Source organism: Sceloporus undulatus, chromosome 6, assembly GCF_019175285.1.
Source record: "Sceloporus undulatus isolate JIND9_A2432 ecotype Alabama chromosome 6, SceUnd_v1.1, whole genome shotgun sequence".
In the NCBI taxonomy this organism is placed as follows: domain Eukaryota; kingdom Metazoa; phylum Chordata; class Lepidosauria; order Squamata; family Phrynosomatidae; genus Sceloporus; species Sceloporus undulatus.
Genome location: NC_056527.1, coordinates 88,346,236 through 88,364,227, shown reverse-complemented (window position 1 = coordinate 88,364,227; position 17,992 = coordinate 88,346,236). Strand labels below are relative to the sequence as shown.

Genomic DNA, 17,992 nt, shown 5'->3' with positions numbered 1-17,992 from the left:
CCTGAATGCACCAAATTACGTTGGGGGGAGATTGCCAAAATCCCACTTAATGTGGTATAGCCAATATAGGCTCCTGCCCCCCCCCCCCCAGTTTTCCAATGTGAATAGACCCAAATAGACCTGAGATAAAACTCTGCATGCTTTGAACTTGTTCCAAATGCATTCTCATAATTAACTTCATCTTTATTTGAATGCTTGCGTTTGTGAGGAATGGACCTTGCAGAGATGTGCATTGATGAGGTTCCATAGTGTAAACAACAAACCCAGAATGCCTGAGTGAGATGATTCACACTAAAAAGAAGACATCTGAATGATCCTCCCAGATTCAACCCAGATTCAATCCACATTATTTTCACTGTCTGCAGCAAGATGTTCTCTATCTTCTTTCCAGCTATGAACCACTAGAGGGAACTCTAGACCTCCTTATTTCATGCCATTATCGCTTCAACACACAGTTCTCTCTAATGCCAAATTCTGAGAAGCAAATTTAAGAAGCCTGGCTGTCAGGATTTCTTGAAGGTCAATACCAAGGTTTTGTTAAGAGTGCTGGGCAAAAAAGGCGAGGAAGTGAACGGATATGTCACTCCGTTACAAAAAACAAAAAACCCTTTCTAAATTAAGCATGTTTTATTTATTTATTTATTTATTTCATTTATTATGGCAAATAGCCAGCAAATTCAATTAATTAAGCGACTGAAATGGCACCAATGTGCACCAATGAAAAAATACGCACAGAAGTCAGGTTTTTGAGATGAAACCCACATCTCTCCCAGCAGGCATCATTTTGGAATGCCTCTCTTTAGATGGTTGGTGGTTTTTATAAGTACATCCCTGCTGTCTGATGCTATCATTACGCTGTTCTTTAGCAGAAATCGTACCCCACCCAGATACCATGAAAAGCACCAAAATGCAGATTCAAAGGGGACAGAGGCAAAATTTCACATTCTGCGCTGTAAGCATTTTTGTACCAATATGCTTGTTTAGCATACATTATACACTAATAATTGCAGGACTGGTGTTATTTTTTTAATTGGTTGACACAAATGCTCAACATATGAATAATTCTATATTTCACACACAAAGTACATTTAGATGAGGTACGGTCGGGAGGGAAATTAGGGCTTAACTGACAATGATGTGGCTTCATTTTTCTGCCCCCACTATGCGTTTCCCTCCTCCCTGGGGGCCAGAAAAATCTGGGACAACTCCCGCGCACATCTCTCTCTCACACACAGACACACACAGAGGCGTTGCATCTTGACAAGGAGATTTGGAGGAGCTTCTGTGAAGCTGTTGCCATGGCAGCCCTAGTATCCCACTGGGCTAGAAACCATACAGAGGACCAACTGCTAGCTAATCCCCTGAGAGCAGAGGGAGGATGGGGGACAAGGAGATGGCGATGGGAGATGCAGAAAGACCACCTGAGCGCTCACACTCTCAGAAAAGTCTGGTGTTTGCCTGGTGGGGCTTGATGTGAAAGCTAACCGTGGGTGCTACTCCACAGATACACAGAAAGGGATAAAAATCATGTTGATGACTCTTTGCATCTCAGTGTGCATACACCCTTCTTGAGAGCAGGTGAAAGGAGATTGGGCCAAGTGGTGGTGGTCAGTGGGCATCCCCAGCCTGGTGTGTGGGGGGCTGCAAGGAGGGTGGACCAAAGGGCTCACTCAACCCTCTCTTTCGCTGCTGTGGCATTGGCCTCCTCATGAGGAGACTGGTGGCACCCCAGGAAAGTCAGGAGGGGCTCACTCAGCCCTTCTCACTCCATAGTGGAAGGAGGGCAACCGGGCGTCACCCCTCTTCTAGGGTGTCATCCGGTGTGGGTCACACTCCCCTAGTGATGCTAATGGTGCTGGGGAAGTCTCCTTCTTCATGGGTGGGGTGAAAGGCATCTGTCCATGTAGTGAAACAATATATAGTCAGCCCTCCGTATTAAAATATTTTTAAAAATAATATATATTTCTAAAAGCAAACCTTGATTTTGCCATTTTATATTGTTGTTGTTGTTGTTAACTGCCCTCGAGTTGATCTTGACTCATGGTGACCCTATGGATGAGACATCTCCAAGACTCCCTGCCCTCCACTGCTCTGCTTAGGTCCTGTAAACTCATACCTGTGACCTCCTTAATAGAGTCCATCCATCTAGCACACGGCCTTCCTCTCTTTCTATTTCTCTCCACTTTTCCTAGCATTATTGTTTTTTTCCAGTGTCCTCCCTTCTCATGATGTGCTCAAAGTGCAACAGCCTCAGCTTTGCCATCTTGGCTTCCACATTTTATATAAGGGAAGCCATTTTATTATGCCATTGTATATAATGGACCTTGAGCATCCACGGATTTTGGTATCCACGAAAAGTCTTGGAACCAAACCCTAGGAGATACCAAGGGCCTACTGTACTTGTATGGTTCGTTTTTATCTCTCCTTGTGGTAGGTTAGAGTTTGTGTGTGATTTTATGGGAGCAGTTTTTTTCTTTAAACAGGAATTCTCACAATAGTTTCAGCTGATTTCCCCCCTTTGCATAGCACCTATCGACCTTTTACAAAACAACTCTGGTCCCTTCTCACCCTCCTACAGTTCCCCAACCTCAGGGCCTAGAGCCTCTTCTCTGGTCCTCAGGACAAGGGATGAAGAATCTCTGAATGAGAGTGCTGTCTTGAAAAGTCTTAGTGCTATGTGAGTTTATGTATGCGTATCCCCTTTGTTGTACCCCATCCTTTTGATTTGAATGGCATGCAGTGTGCAAACATAGTTGATACATAAGGTATCACAGTTAATGAAACCACCACGGGCTACTCCATGTGATACTGTCCCTAAATCTCAGATTTTGGCCCTAAATCTCAGGGCCCAGGATCTGGCAACCTTGCTCTCATCATGTTGACAGAACCAGGCTTTTCATTAAGCAAAGTAAGGTGGCTGCATTTCAGGCAGCAGACGGCAGGAATGGGGAGCACCACTAAGGTGATGGTGAACACAGCTGTGCATGCTACACTGTCTGCCCTGCACCCTTCAGCTAACATCATTCTCTGAGATGCACTGTATCACTGCCAGTACTGAAGTAAAATATACCAGCTGAAGGAGAGGGCATGCCATTTTGTCCATGCCTCGAGCAGCAAATGTGTCAGGCCAGCCCTGCATGCTTTGTTTGGTTTTCAGATGCTGAGGAGAACAACAGTGAGCAGCACTGACCTCTTTAATCAGCAGACGGTAGAGCCACTGGACTGCCCCAAATACTAAGAGACTGGCCTTCTGCCTTTTTCCTCACCATAAGGGAAATATCTTCCACATTCTGCACTTCAGGCCCCAGCTCAATCTATTGTTTTCAAGGATCTGGGTCTGGAAAAGATACACTACAAGTCTGGCCTTCTACATAAGGCAAATATCTTCCACATTCTGCACTTAGTGCTCCAGCTCAATCTATTGTTCTCTGGATCTGGAACAGATAAACTACAAGTCCAGATTCCATATTTGCAGCTTTTGCTATTTACAGGGGAAAACCCTTGTTGGTAGGAGAGAGGGGAGACCAACCTATTGCTGGTACAATTGGTGCTATATTCTTTTTGTTTTTGCTTGGAGAGCTGTGAATCTCAGGAAGGTCTTTTCAAAGATGCCAGATTGCAAGTTACTACAAATCCTCACTCTTCTGGTTTTGAACCCAAATCTCTCAGAATGTATTTGGAGTGGTGCTGCGGGCGGAATATGTGCAGATTTCCCCCCTCTTATGTCAAGATCATTCTTCATAATTTTCTCTTAATATATTCCTCTCACTCTCCACCTGACTCCACCACACATGTACAATGTCCTAGAAAGACACTAGGCCCAGACATTGTGGAGACTGTAAAACGACGGCCATGTACAACTGCTGTAATTGCTCCTAACAAAGCTGTATAACAGCAACTATAGGTAATGGTGATATTTACTCTTGTCCTGAATGAATTTGGTGAAATGATCCACACACATCTGTTGTTGTTAATTACCACCAAATCAGCTTTGATTCATGATGATCCTATGAATTAGAGACCTCCCAGACATCTTGTTATTAATAGCACTGCTCAAGTCTTGTGAACTCAGGCCCATCGCTTCCATGACTCAGTCTACTCCACCTGTAATGCATTCTTCCTTTTTTCCTATTGCCTTCTATCTTACCAAGCATTACTGTCTTTTCTAATGTTTCACATCATCTCATGTCAAATACAATAATCTCTGTCTAGTCATTTTGGCTTCTAAGGAAAATTCAGAGACTCACCCACACAAATGACACTGAAGGGAAAAATCTTATGGCTTCTGGGTTATATGATCCTACAAACCTTCTAAATAAAATCTGCAGGTAAAATCTACCATCTCCTTTGCAACTACACAGAAATGTTCTAGACTGGCCTGGGTAGGTGCAAGGCATCAACAGAATCAGCTGATTTTATTTTGTTTCTTTAACTTAAATTTATTTAATGTATTTATTTAAAGCTTTTGTCTTTTGCCTCATAGTCCCCCTGGGCTGATATACAACATATTTTAAAAATTAAAACGTTAAATATACAAGTACAAACATTTAAAAACAGACGGAAACATATATTCAAAAACAGTTTTAAAACCAATGATAGTTGAGACAGCCAGAGCAGCCATCCCTACTTTAAAGAAATGGGGTGCTACTACATAGAGATCCCTGTCGTGTATCCACCAACCGAGCCTCTATTTCATCTCAGATCCAATGTAAAAACAAGACCCTTGAAATTATGGAGTCAATTTTACATCTTTACAGAAACAGTTTTGCTGGTAATGGTGGAAAATACTCACCACCAACAAATCTATCACCAGTTGGAAACAGAAGTAGGTACTATGCTGCATAAAAATATCTTATTTGTGCCTTTTAAAAATGGCACAATTATTCCACATTGTCATTTTCATTACGGAGAGAAAGAGATGTCGGCAAGACTGGTAGCAACATTTTACAGCACAGCCTATCTTTGATTGCCTTCTCTATTCATCAGTCTTAATAAAATGGTGAGCTATGTCTAGTACTGTAGGGCAGTGCTACTCAGACTGTCTGATGTGTGGAATGGTTGTTTATTTTTTTCCCAGTGTGCCAGGGATTGGCACCATATTTTTTTTGCCTTACTAGTTACAATTGTTTCTCTCATTGCTGGAAAATCTCCAGGGGCCAGTTCCAGTGACTACCACTGCGAGTAGCACAGCTGTAGGGGAAATCTGCCCTTTGATCCTTCAGTCCACCTTTGAGGGCAAGCGTCAACTTTCTACAACAGATGGATTAGACATGTTCCTTGCTTTCTCCCATCCCTCATTTTGGTAGTCATTATCATGCACACAGTACATTTGAGATTTGCCAGACACTAAATCCTGCTTTCTTGCTCATGAGCAACTTTCCATTCTGGGGAATTCTTTAGAATAATCTGAATTCTGTAAATTTATTACTCCTGTTGTATAGACTTTGAAAGAAAGAATGTTATTCCTTCTACAAATCACAGTACATGCTAGGATGGAGGGAGAAGGATAGGGGTGGTGGTGTTATGTCCTTACCAGCTTCTCTAGATTGACCAGTCCGTCCACCAAGGTTTTGCTAGCTTCATGCAAAAACGTCAGATCTGAGAGAGTTAGAGAAGAGGAAAAAGAGGGGAAAGTGAGCCAAGAAAGAGGAGGACTGGGAGGAATTGCTGAGTTCTAACTTTTAAACCATGCAAACTTGAAGCCTATTCCCTCTCTTCCCAGTTGCTGAGGATAGAATGATTTGTTGTAATCAAATGATGGTATGAAAGAAAGAATTCTGAACATGCTCAGAGGCACCTATTATTACTGCTGATATCAGCTAGATATCTGATTTTATGATGGAATTATCTATCTATCTATCTATCTATCTCATATATTGCAAGGATCCAGGGGATGGGATTGATAAAGTGAACACACAATCCCATACAGTGAGAACTGGGTCCAAGGGTATCAGGACCCATTTTATTTTCATCATAACAATGTCCCTGATTTATCTTTCCCACATGAGTAAGTGCAAAACATTCTTGCATATAAGAAAAGTTAAGGAATGTGTTGACAGCTGCATTTCACATGTGGTCCACAGCTATCCCCTAATTCACAATTGTTGAGAATCAAGCCTACATAGCTCCTAGCCCTTCATCAGTAGAAATTGTTTTGAGCTGTGTTCCCAAAGATGCTGGGAGATGCAGTCCAACCCATCTGGCTGGTTAAGACTGCACTAAAGTGCAATGAAAAACTGGGGATTCACTTTTATTGATAGGTACTTTATTATTTCAAATGCCCCTAGTTTAAAATTGGGGCCACACTGGTATAACCAAGTCACACTTTCCCATAAATGCTGATTCCAAAAAAGCAGCAAGTGACACAGCAGTTGTCACTCACCTTTTAAGATGAGGGGCACAAAGGGGATTATTGGAGGTTTCATCCTAGAGAGAACTTCTCGGTAGCTTTTATGATTCCGGCAAGGGTCCTGCAACATGAAAAGAAGAAAAAGGCATCATGGTTTCTGGTTTGCAGAAAGACAGGGAATTAACTGTTCCTGAAGCATGGCTGGAGCCATAATACTGTAGAAATAACCCTGTTAGTAGATATTGCTGAAGTTAGGTTTTAAAATTTTGTTAATTCTAAAAATCCACGAGAAACACCTGATAAAACTCTGGATGTTCAAGGTCTTCCCTATTTTCAGATGGATAAACACACATAAAGTTTTTGCTAAGCAAAATGACAGGAAGCAGAATGAAAAGGAGGATGCACTGTTCTGTTATCTGTGACCTGGGACCTCAGGATGAAAGACCATCTTTTTGACTAGTTAATTTATCAGGGTGGTAACAGTGGCAGTGGCAAATGATGACAATGGTGGCAACAACAACACATTCTTGGCATCAGGAGACACTTTCATACAAGCTTGTCTGTAGAGAAATCTCTGCATTTTGTAGACAATTTGGGATAATATTCCAGGCCAGCAACAGGCCAGGGGCCAATTTTTCACCCACAAGCCACACCAAGACCTAAAGTACAAGAAATATGCAGCGGGGAGGAGCTGTTCCATTATCCATCAGAAGAGGTTAGGAAGTCCACTTCTATTGTAATACTTTGGGCTTTCAGAATGGATTATCATTGTTGTTATGTGCCTTCAAGTTGTTTCCAACTTATGATGACCCTAACACTGAGGAGTTTATCAGAGAAGGGAAATTGGAAGTGTAATCCAATGGCAATCTGAACGCAATCATGGGGTTTAACGTTACTGCATGATAGACTACCACATGCAATTTCAGGCAATGGCAAGCTATTTTCAGGCAACGGGAAGTCAGTTAGAACGCAATTCGAATTTACGTAAATTCGCTGAACTAGAAAATGCGTTCTGGGCCTCCTTTCTTTTCATTCAAAATTAAGAGAAATTCCTCCCGTGTGATAAACTCCAGGGTTATCTTGGCAAGATTTGTTCAGAGGAGGTTGGTCATTGTCCAAGTTCACCCAGTGGTTTCATGGCCAAGCTGGGAATCGAACCCCAGTCTCCAGAGTTGTAGCCCAACACTCAAACCACTATGACACACTGGCTTTCCTTGGAATGGCTTACTGCACTGTATTTTTGACAAAAACACCACTCCTAAAGATGTCCAAGAGCAAAACAATCAACATTTTGCTCCATATTTTCCATCTGGGTTGGCAACAAGAGATACAGGACACAAAATCAAAGACACTTTGGCTATTCCCTCCATCTTATGGAATTCTGGGAATTGTAGTTTTGGAGACTCCAGAGCTCTCTGACAGAGAAGGCTAAATGTCTCACAAAACTACAATTCCCAGAATTCCCTAGCACTGAGCCACAGCAGGTAAAGTGGAGTCACACTGGGTTATTTCCACAGTGCAGACACAGTGTAAGAGGAGAAACTAAGGCTAGACAGAAGGTTCATGGCTGAACTGATACTTGAACTGTGCAATTTCTAGCTCACAAGTCTTCTTCTAAAGCATCACTCAACACCAACCCTTTTCTGAATGGCTCACCGTTAGGTTCTCAAATTTCCGGAACAGGTTCTTAAATTTCCCTGGAAGTTTCTGGAAAAAGAAGAGAGAAAGAGAAAATTCAGAGACGGAGGGAGGGAGAAAGAGATATCCAAAACGACAAGAATGGGCTTCACAACTGAACAAAACTCAGTACATCTTATTCAGCCTGGCTACTCCTATATGATTTACATGGGTTATTCTAAGTGGACAGAGGGGTCCCAATTGTCCTTTGTGCAAAATACAGGTTTGTACCTTTACTGCTCTGCCCACTGTTTATGCTGCTATTAATTGTTAATGTTGTTATTAATAGCTTATTTTAAATTAATTTTAATTGTAATGCCTTTAATTCCATTTTTGGGAGGGGGATATTGTAATATTATATTAAGTATTGCATGTAGGATGTTTTAATTATGTTAGCCACTTTGATTGTTTTATTACAAAAAGCGGTGTACAAATAAAAGTTTTATTATTATTTATTATGGTAGCTATAGTAGTATCAGTGCAATAAGCACATAGTGTGCAAGGGCCCTGGATGTGGGCAGTTAGATACCCATGGCACCAGCAGATTAAGACAATATGGCCTGGGGTGTCAGAGTATATACTGTACACTTCCATGTGTTTATCAATATAACCCATTTAGCAATAGTTTATGGTTTAACCAGTTTAACAAGAGCATCTCCCATTGCCCTGTGGTAACCTCCTTGTTCGTTTTGGGATGGATGAACCAACTGAGCAAACGACACCAAACAGGATTTGTTTCCTGGACTGAGTCATCTGAGATGTTGGTGTTTAACTAGTCCAGATGTGCAGCTTCTTTGGGAGAGAGATCACTTATGCAATGACTCACCTGACAACAGGCACTGCCCTCAATGCCCAAAGGTGTGGCATGTTCATTTCATATAGAAAAGAAACCCCCAGATGGTTTCATCCTAAAATGTGCTTTGAACTATTGTGACATTTAATTTTCTTTAACCTTTTCCATACTTCTTTTACATTTTATGAAGTACCCAATGCGGCTTATGAAAATGCAAAGGTATTTTTAAAGCACAGCAATTAAATCAATATGACTACAAATCTAGAAGAACATTAAGATTGCTTTGCTGGACCTGACAAGATCCCCTGAATCCAGCACTCTTCTTCTAATATCAGCCGGATGCCAGAGTCCCTAGCTTTGGTATACAAATTATGGCTTTTCTTCCATATCCACGGATTTTTATGGATTCAACCATCCATGGATTGAAAATATATTTTTTTTAAATTCCAAAAACAAGCCTTGATTTTGACATTTTATAGTGGGCCCTTGGTATCTGCTGGGGTTTGGTTCCAGGCCCCCCCCCTGTGGACACCAAAATCCACGGATGCTTAAGTCCCATTCAATACAATGGCATTGGAAAATGGGGTCCCTTATATAAAATGGCAAAGTCCAGGTTTGCTTTTCAAACCACTAGGACCACATTGGCAAACAAAGTGAAGCTGAAACAGGCACAACCAGCACCATAAAATCATGTCCAGAAGCAAAGCAGCTGCCCTTTCAACTGAAGACAAGAAAATGTACAAGTATATTAATATAGTGGTACATTATCTGCTAATGTCTTTCCTTTTAGCCAACCGTTTTCTGCAGGTTAGCATTCTCTGAAGGTTAGCATAACGCTTCCAGGTTGGCATTCTCTGAAGATGCCAGCCACAGATGCTGGCGAAACGTCAGGAATAAAGTCTTATAGAACATGGCCATATAGCCCGAAAAACCCACAAAAAACCTATGCATGCCGGCTATGAAAGCCTTTGACTTCACAGTTTTCTGCAGTGTTTACTCAAAAGAAAATCTTATTTAGCAATGGTCTATCCCAGGCTTCATGTGATTGAGCTTGTGAAGATATACAAGAAGAGAGGTCTCTTTAGTATGTTGGCCTCTGAGCACCAAGTGCCAACTAAATCCAAGGTGAAACACAGCCAGCATAATGCACCAAGCAAAAGGCAGAGCACCACAGCCTGAGTCCTTGCCATGAACCCACCACTGGGATCATCCCTGAGAGAATCTTGTTGCTTCCAGAAGCTGGGATGCTTCTTGTTTATCTCCCTGTACAGTGATGACCCAGTTTGATGGAAGAGATTATGTGAAATTATAGGGAGGAGCACAACAAATGTAGGGGGGGGAAGGTTTTGACAAAATACATGCATCCACAATTCCTGATAAGCAAGAAATATGGCTATTACATAAGGACTGAAAGCACAGAGTGAACGAAGAAGTGTGGGTGGATATAAGAGACTGAAAGACACAAAAGAGAAAGACAGAACAAGTATGTGCATATATATTTGTTTATATGCCAGACAGAAAAATGTATCAACAAGTTCTGGAAAAGTAAATCCAACATGCACACTAATATCAGAGCTGTCAGACTATTGCATATCCTTGCTTGTTGCAGTTTACAATGGATTCTATATTGTATACTTTTTATTGCCAAAAACGTTTTTTTGCACACACACAAACCCCAATTTTTTTGTACAAACAAATTTTTCACATAAAAACTATTAATCTAAAAATGGGAAAAATCCTATGTGGTTGGTCATTTTCTTGATAAAGTATCTTAAGTATTGAGACACCCCTTTCAACTGAAGACAAGAAAATGTACAAGTATTCTTTGCATCTGTATTTCACACAGCCATTAATAAGGTGCTACATTATCTGCCGATGTCTTTCCTTTTAGGCAACAGTTTTCTGCAGTGTTTACTCAAAAGAAAATCTCATTTAGCCATGGTCTATCTCAAGGATAATTGAAAGCTTTCTGTTTGCAGGGTTTGGCCAGTTTTATTGCTTCTTGTTGAGCATGGCTGGGACCTTAGTAATGAAGAGCCTCTTCGGAGCTGCTGCCACACTATCAAATTAATACAGTTTGATACCGCTTTAACTGTCATTGCTCCATCCTATGGAATCCTAGGATTTGTACAGTGGGGCCTTGCTATCCACAGGCTTGCCATCTGTGGATTTAAGCATCCATGGATGGCAAGCCCCATTGTCCCCAATGGTAGTGTGTGCACACAGCTACTGGTGTGGCCACATGTCACATTGCCATTAAAAACAATGGCATTTAAGGTCCCACATTTCTTTGTATCTGTGGTGTATGTGTGTCCAGAATGGATCCCCTGCAGATACGAAGCTCCGACTGTAATTTGTTATGGTACCAGCGCTCTTTGACAGAGAAGGCTAAATATTTCATAGATCTACAGATCCCTGATTTCCATAGCATTGAGCCATGGCATTTAATGCAGTGTAAAACTGCATTAATTCTGCAGTCCAGATGCAGCCTTACTTGCCCCTTAGTAATAATTTTTTTCTTAGGAGTGGCTTTAAATATTGATTTCATTTGATTATTTTCTTTATAATTTTTATTAAGCAAAATAATAGAAGGAAATTGATTGTTAACATCTTCCTATCACAGGAACAGTACTGACAATAAGCCCTACCAAATAAGAGAGCAGTTTAAAGGGGGTAGTTATAACTGCACTCTCACTTGGGAATAAAGCACAACAAATTCAGTAGGACTTACTTCTGAAAAGACAGGTGTAGCACTGATGTGTAAGCATTGCAGAGGATGTTTAAAGTACCATTAAGAGGCTATTTATCAGCAATTGTTTATAAGCAATTAACTGGGCTGCACCTGTAAATAGGATTCTTTCTATTAAAGAAATGATAGAATTTAAAAATCTCAACAGCCTGTCCACAATGATGATGTCGTTTATTTAAAATATGGATAGATCACCTTTCATCATACTAGATTCAGCTAGTGTGCAGGCATAAAAGAGCAATAAAATAAACCACAAGTGGTAAACATGATGGATAACATAAACTTGAAGCAAACTATTAACTCCTTGATACATTAACATAGATGAAAATGTCTAGGTAAATGTCATTTTCTGTGCAAAAATACAGTGTGTGGATTTTACACAGAAGTCATCCCAAACTGCAAACAAATATTTAGGTATGTTTTGAACCTATATGTAGCTCCTCCCTATTTTCCACCAGACCTTCTCCATTTGTAACCAGATAACAAACAAGTAGATCCAATGAGAACTAAGGATATATTACAGTTTCAGACCTGGCTACACGACATGCAAGGACTGCAGATTTCAGTCTCAAAAAAGATTTAAACGTCAACTGAAATCTCCTGACACCTCCCTCAGAGGCTAATTCTCCTTCTGTATAGATCACTCCATCCTTAGCAGCTAGTTTTAATACCTCTCATTACCAACAGGTCTCAACTTCTTGTATTTTAAAGCAGGATGCTTCTAGTTTATAAAACAAAGATGGAAAAATCTTGATACCCTCAGACATTTATCCTTTACCATCTTTTGTCATGTTCACCCAAATTTTTAAAAATAAAACTCAAAGACGGAGCACAGGGGGGAAAGCAATTCAAAACTCAACCTGTATATTAATATCTAAAAAGATTTACTCAGAGGCAAATGCCACTGAATTCAATGGGACATACTCTCTTGGATTTAGAACCTTCAGAGGAGACTCTGGTTTGGATGATGTAACCATCTAAAGCAGGATGAATGGTGATAAGGAGCTGAGCTTTTTCTGTGGTGGTTCTGGAAGTCATTGCCCAGAGAAGCTGGTCTTGCAGGTTCTTGAGAGTAGCAGTTGGGATGTCATGTGGTTTCCTTGGTTTGTTTTCTCAAAATTAGTTTTGTTTTGTTTTTCCTTGCATCATTTTTATTATAATTATTATATCTGCTTCCTGCCGCAGGGCTTACTGTTAGACAACTTGGCAAGATACAGCTTTAAAAACAAATACAGACATTTGTAAATCCTTGGGAGAAGAGCCTTTGCAAGACTGTAGAACTAGATGTTTCTCGGTTTTAAAATTTGGACTGGAAAATTAATTTTTGAACATCTCTCAAGATCCCTCCAGACAACACAACTACTGGCATGCTGGCTGGGGGACTCTGGTAAACTATAGTCCAAAAGGAACCATGTAAACTCTGGTAGAGATTACACACAGCAATACCCCTCACAGACATATACCAATAGATTAGGATCTTTCCATCTTCATATTCTTACCTCCCAGGTGAGACGCAAGCGACTGACAGGTGCATTGTTGAGCCCTATAACCACAGCGTAGAATGTTAACATATCCTGGTTCTGTTTACATCTGTGAGAAGGCAAGAAAGGGGCATAGTTAATAACTAAGGTAGAAGAAGGCTCAAGCTTGAAAAGCCGCCACCAATTTCACCACTCCTAGGCTTCACATGAAGGCTGCTGCCTTTTTGCCTAACAGAAGCATTGTATGTTTCAAAAGCTACAAGGAAGACAGAAATCAAGTTCAGCTTTTATTCCATTACAGGAATGCAGTGAGGTGGAAGAGCTATCAGTGAAACGTGTTTGAAAACCACAGCCTTATATCCTACTTGTCAAAAAAGCTGCCTTACTCTGTCCTCATTCGTTGTTCCCATCTGCTGCTTCAAGTGTGTGACCAGTGAATGCAGGCTGCATTCAATATTTGGCAACTGGCAAACCCATGAGTGCCCATTGTTTGGCTTCCTGCTGCCAATGCAGACGTGGGAAAGGAGTGATTTGCCAGCAGCTAATTTCATCAGACAACAGCAAGGTCCCTATATTTGAGGACAACCATTTGTTGACCAGGAATTTGTAAGCTTTCTGACAGATTTTTCTAATTCAGTTTATAGCATCTAAGGTCCCTAGTTTATTTTGGAACTAAATGTCTTGTAATTAGCAATGCCTGAAGAAAGAAGGGGAGACTACTGTACTAGTGTCTTTAATTACATCCACAAGTTTTGGCTCCTGAATCATTACTAATTTTATAGCAATAACAATAGCAAGTACATTTCTATACCACTTATCAGTGCATTTAAGCACTCCCTAAGCAGTTTACAGTGTGTCAGACAATTGCCCCCAACAAGCTGGGTACTCATTTTAGCAACTTATGGAAGGATGCAAGGCTGAGTGGACCCTAGAGCCCTGCCTGAGATTGAACACACAACCTTGTGGCTGTGAATGTTTGCAGTACCAGCATTTAACCACTGTGCCACCAATTGTAGCCAAATTGTGGCACCCTATGCCACTAAGGGGCCATTGCAGAATCTCTGTCCCTGTCATAATCCAAGCGTGGATAATTAGTGTTCATAACCTATTCCAACTGGTTTCCAAGAACATGTCACAGTTATGCTGTTCAGCATATTCCACTCCAGCCACAAACCTTTCTGCTACAGCTTAATACACACCTTTTGTGTAAAAAGCAATCCGGGAAAGGAAGTCCAAGCAAGAATGCAGGTGCCATGAGTTATTCAAGTTGGCCAGGGTGATAGTATCAAAACTATAACGTCACTAACTGTTAGTGCTGAGGGAGTCACAGGATGAAGATGAGAATGAGGATGGAGGTGTACTGAAATGCAGGGAAAATGTAGACAGGCATTTCCAATGGCTGGAGAAAACAAGAGTAGAGCAAAGGGAAGACAGACAAGAAAAACTTGCAGTTTCCTTATAGAAGGGCCATTTGGCTGATAAAAACTTTGGGCAACATCATTGTAACAGCTTTCTTCTTTTGGAAAAGCATACACTTCAGTGTAGATACACAAAACAATTGAAAACTGGCCAAAAGCTGATTACATACCATCTATAACCACACAGCAAAGTGATTGCCTATATAGCCATGTGGGGACTAATAAAAGCATAATGTGTTTTCAAATCTTGCACTGAAAAACAGTTGGAAAGAAAGTCTTCAGATATATTGTTATTAAAAAAAATGTAATCCTGTAGTGCCTTTGAGATTGAGAGTCCATCTATATTACTGCTACTGATGTTGATATGATTATTATTCCCACCATCCTCCAAGTGTAATTAGACTCCACCAATGGATAAATGGTGCCCTGAGGAATTATGGTGCACCTCTGCATATACACCATAAGTACATGCATGTGTAGGTGCATTTTCTGCTTATAAAACTAATAAAAATCAAATTCTTACACACAAAAATATGCATTCTATTATATGTAGAAATTATATAAACTAAGTAAATTTGGATGACTTGTTCTGCAATTTTCTCTCTTACTGCAATGTACCTAAGCACCTATATGCTTTAGAATTCTTGGTTCAGCCCCACTTTCTGTAATTTGGTAGTCTCATTCAACATGAAGAAGCTTATTATAACTACCCTGCCACTGACTGCATACCATAACAAAGTGTTTGCTCTTTCAGGGATGTGTAGCACTCCCCTAAGCAAATCTAAGGAAGGTCCAAAATACATTGCAGAAATAATCCAGTTTGAGACCACTTTAACTGCCCTGGTTCAGTACTAGGAAATCCTAGGATTTGTAGTTTATTGTGGCAACACAGCTCTCTGACAGAGAAGGCTAAATGTCTCACAAAACTACATTTCCCAGAATTCCCTGGCACTGAGCCTGGGTAGTTAAAGCAGTCTCAGACTGGATTATTTCTGTAGTGTGTTTTGGACCGAAATGTTTTTTATCTGTCTAATTCCAAGAAAGAAAACTTCTTAGTATTTCTTTGAAACAATCTAACTGATTAATCTATACTTGCACTATCAGTCTTAAATTGCTTCCAGGATATAGCCCTTTATTACTGTTAAGACACTGCACTTCTGTAGTCAGTTAGAAGCAGTGGTTTCATATGTGGTCAGGGTTGTTTGATTTTTTTACACACTGGCCCAAGAGAGGAAAATCCAGACTATTCAATGGCCTGCTGCAAAAAACTTGTCCAGCGCTCTGCAGATAAAATCACTCAGATCCACTCTGACTCGGATGCTGTACTTGATACAGATCCAGTGGGTGTAATTTTGGCCACTCTTTGTTTGATGACAATGGATACTTTTCAGTTTGTGCAACCTCAGGATGTGGGCAGGATTCTTGGAGAGATGAGAGCCACTGCATGTTTTCGATCCTTGCATTAGATCCTTAGATCCAGGAAATGTTATTTCCTGGCTCATTAAAAAAGCTAGAGGAGAACTGGCTGAGTGGGTAGAGGGAGTGATTAACGTCTCCCTAAAACAAGGAAAAGTTCCATTATAAAACCGTTACTACGGAAGCTCTCATTGGATCCCAGCATTCTGGAGAATCATCAGTCAGTCTCTAAACCCATTTTTAGACAAGTTCCTGGAACATGTGGTGGCCTTCCAGCTCCAGTGATTTCTGGATGAGACAGTTTATCTAGATCTATTTTAATTTGGTTTTAATTTAGTCACCTTTCTGGAGGGAGTGTGTGTCTGTGTTGGTTCTGCTGGACCTCTTGGCAGCTTTCAACACCATCAGCCAGAAAGTGGTGCTGGGGGGCTCCTGTTCATTCTCCTGGTTGTTGGCCTGTAGGGTCTTTCAGGTCTCAGTTCTATCCTGCATGTTATTTAACATATACAGGAAACTACTGGGAGTGGTTATTTGGAGTTTTGGGTTTCTGTGCCATCAGCATGCGGATGACATCCAACTATATTATTGCTTTCCACCACCAGCCAAGGAAACTGTTTTGGTACTAAACCAGTGCCTGTCATCAGTAACAGATTCTCTTCCCAGAGAAATTAGACTGACACCTTCCCTACTGGATTGAAGGAGGGTGAACAAATGGAAACTTAAACCAGACAAAATGGAGGTGCTCCTGATGAGTGGAAAGGCAGATCAGTGAGTAGGGATTCAGTCTATTCTGGATGGGTTTACACTCCCCCTTTAAATGCAAGCCCATAGCTTGGGTGTGATCCTGAATTCATCTCTGAGCCTGGAAGCTCAGGCTCAGTGGTGGCTGGGAATGGATTTGCACAGTTAAAGCATGTGTGTCAGCTGTGCCTGTTCCTTGAGAGTCACATCTGGCTTCAGTGACACATGCCTTAGCTACATCTAAGTTGGATTACTGTAACACACTCTACAAGGGGCTGCCTTTGAACAGTGTTTGGAAACTTCAACTGGTCCAAAGAGCTACAGCCAAACTATTAACTAGGACTGGCTGCAGGGAACACACAACTCCCTTATTGCAACAGTTTTGCTGGCTGCTGGCTCATTTCTGGGCACAATTCAAAGTGCTGTTTTTGACATATAGTACCCTATATGGCTCAGGTCCAGGTTATTTGGAAGATTGTGTTGTCCCTTATAAACTAGCCATGTTTTGAGATCTGTTGGGGAGGCCCTTCTCTCTGCCCCATCACCCTCAAATGTGCATCTGATGGAAACATAAGAGAGGGCCTTTTCAGTGGCAGCCTCCAGACTCTGGAACTCTCCCACCAAAGAAGTCTGACTGGCATCCTAACTACTTTCTTTTCATGGCCAAGTAAAATTCTTACACACAAAAATCTGCATTCTATTATACGTAGAAATTATATAAATGAAGTAAATTTCAATGACTTGTTTTGCAATTTCCTCTCTTTCTGCAAGGTACATAAGCTCCTATATGCTTCAGAATTCTCTTTTGACAGGTATTTGATGAGTAACTGCATAAGGCCCACTTCACCTAAGCAATGAACTGGATCCTGCTAATTGTTGCTGGTGTGTGAGTAATGATATATGTTCTAATCTGTGTTTAATTTTGTTTTAACTTTTGTATTTTGTGAAATTTTAATAATGTGTCTTTTCAACTTGCTGTTGTCCTGAACTGGGAAAAAGTCATGACAGAAATATAAATAGCAAAAGAACAATAATATTAATATGGCACTTGTTACTACATGATAAATGTCATTCTTGCAGTCAAGACCCTTTTGCAATGTTTGCTGAGAAGTCCTGTTCAGCACAATTAACTTGCAAATTTAATTAGAAGCTTTCTTTTTGCAGCTCCTGTTTCTAACTGCTTCTAAATTAAACAGTTCCTGTTTTCCATGCAGATGAATGAGTTACTAGCCTTGTCTCATTCTACCCTTTTAAATGCAAATCAGGATCATTTTACTATAAAGAGAAAGAGAAAGAACAATGTCAACTAGTAATTAATGCACCCAGACAAGAAACAGGACAGATAAAATGTTAATTCATTATTATAGC

General features: G+C 40.7%; 2 protein-coding genes across 2 annotated transcripts in view; both read right to left on the bottom strand.

Annotated features, from left to right (window-relative positions):
* The window catches only part of RARA (retinoic acid receptor alpha), a 938,446-nt gene that overhangs the window by 315,923 nt on the left and 604,531 nt on the right, over nt 1-17,992 (bottom strand). The window lies entirely within an intron of this gene.
* RAPGEFL1 (Rap guanine nucleotide exchange factor like 1) overlaps nt 1-17,992 on the bottom strand; it is a 73,669-nt gene that overhangs the window by 6,458 nt on the left and 49,219 nt on the right. The window contains exons 11-14 of the mRNA XM_042473630.1: nt 13,068-13,158; nt 8,006-8,056; nt 6,383-6,470; nt 5,534-5,598 (exon numbers count right to left, since the gene is read on the bottom strand). Coding sequence (XP_042329564.1) covers nt 5,534-5,598; nt 6,383-6,470; nt 8,006-8,056; nt 13,068-13,158 — 295 coding nt within the window. The remainder of the gene's footprint in view (nt 1-5,533; nt 5,599-6,382; nt 6,471-8,005; nt 8,057-13,067; nt 13,159-17,992) is intronic.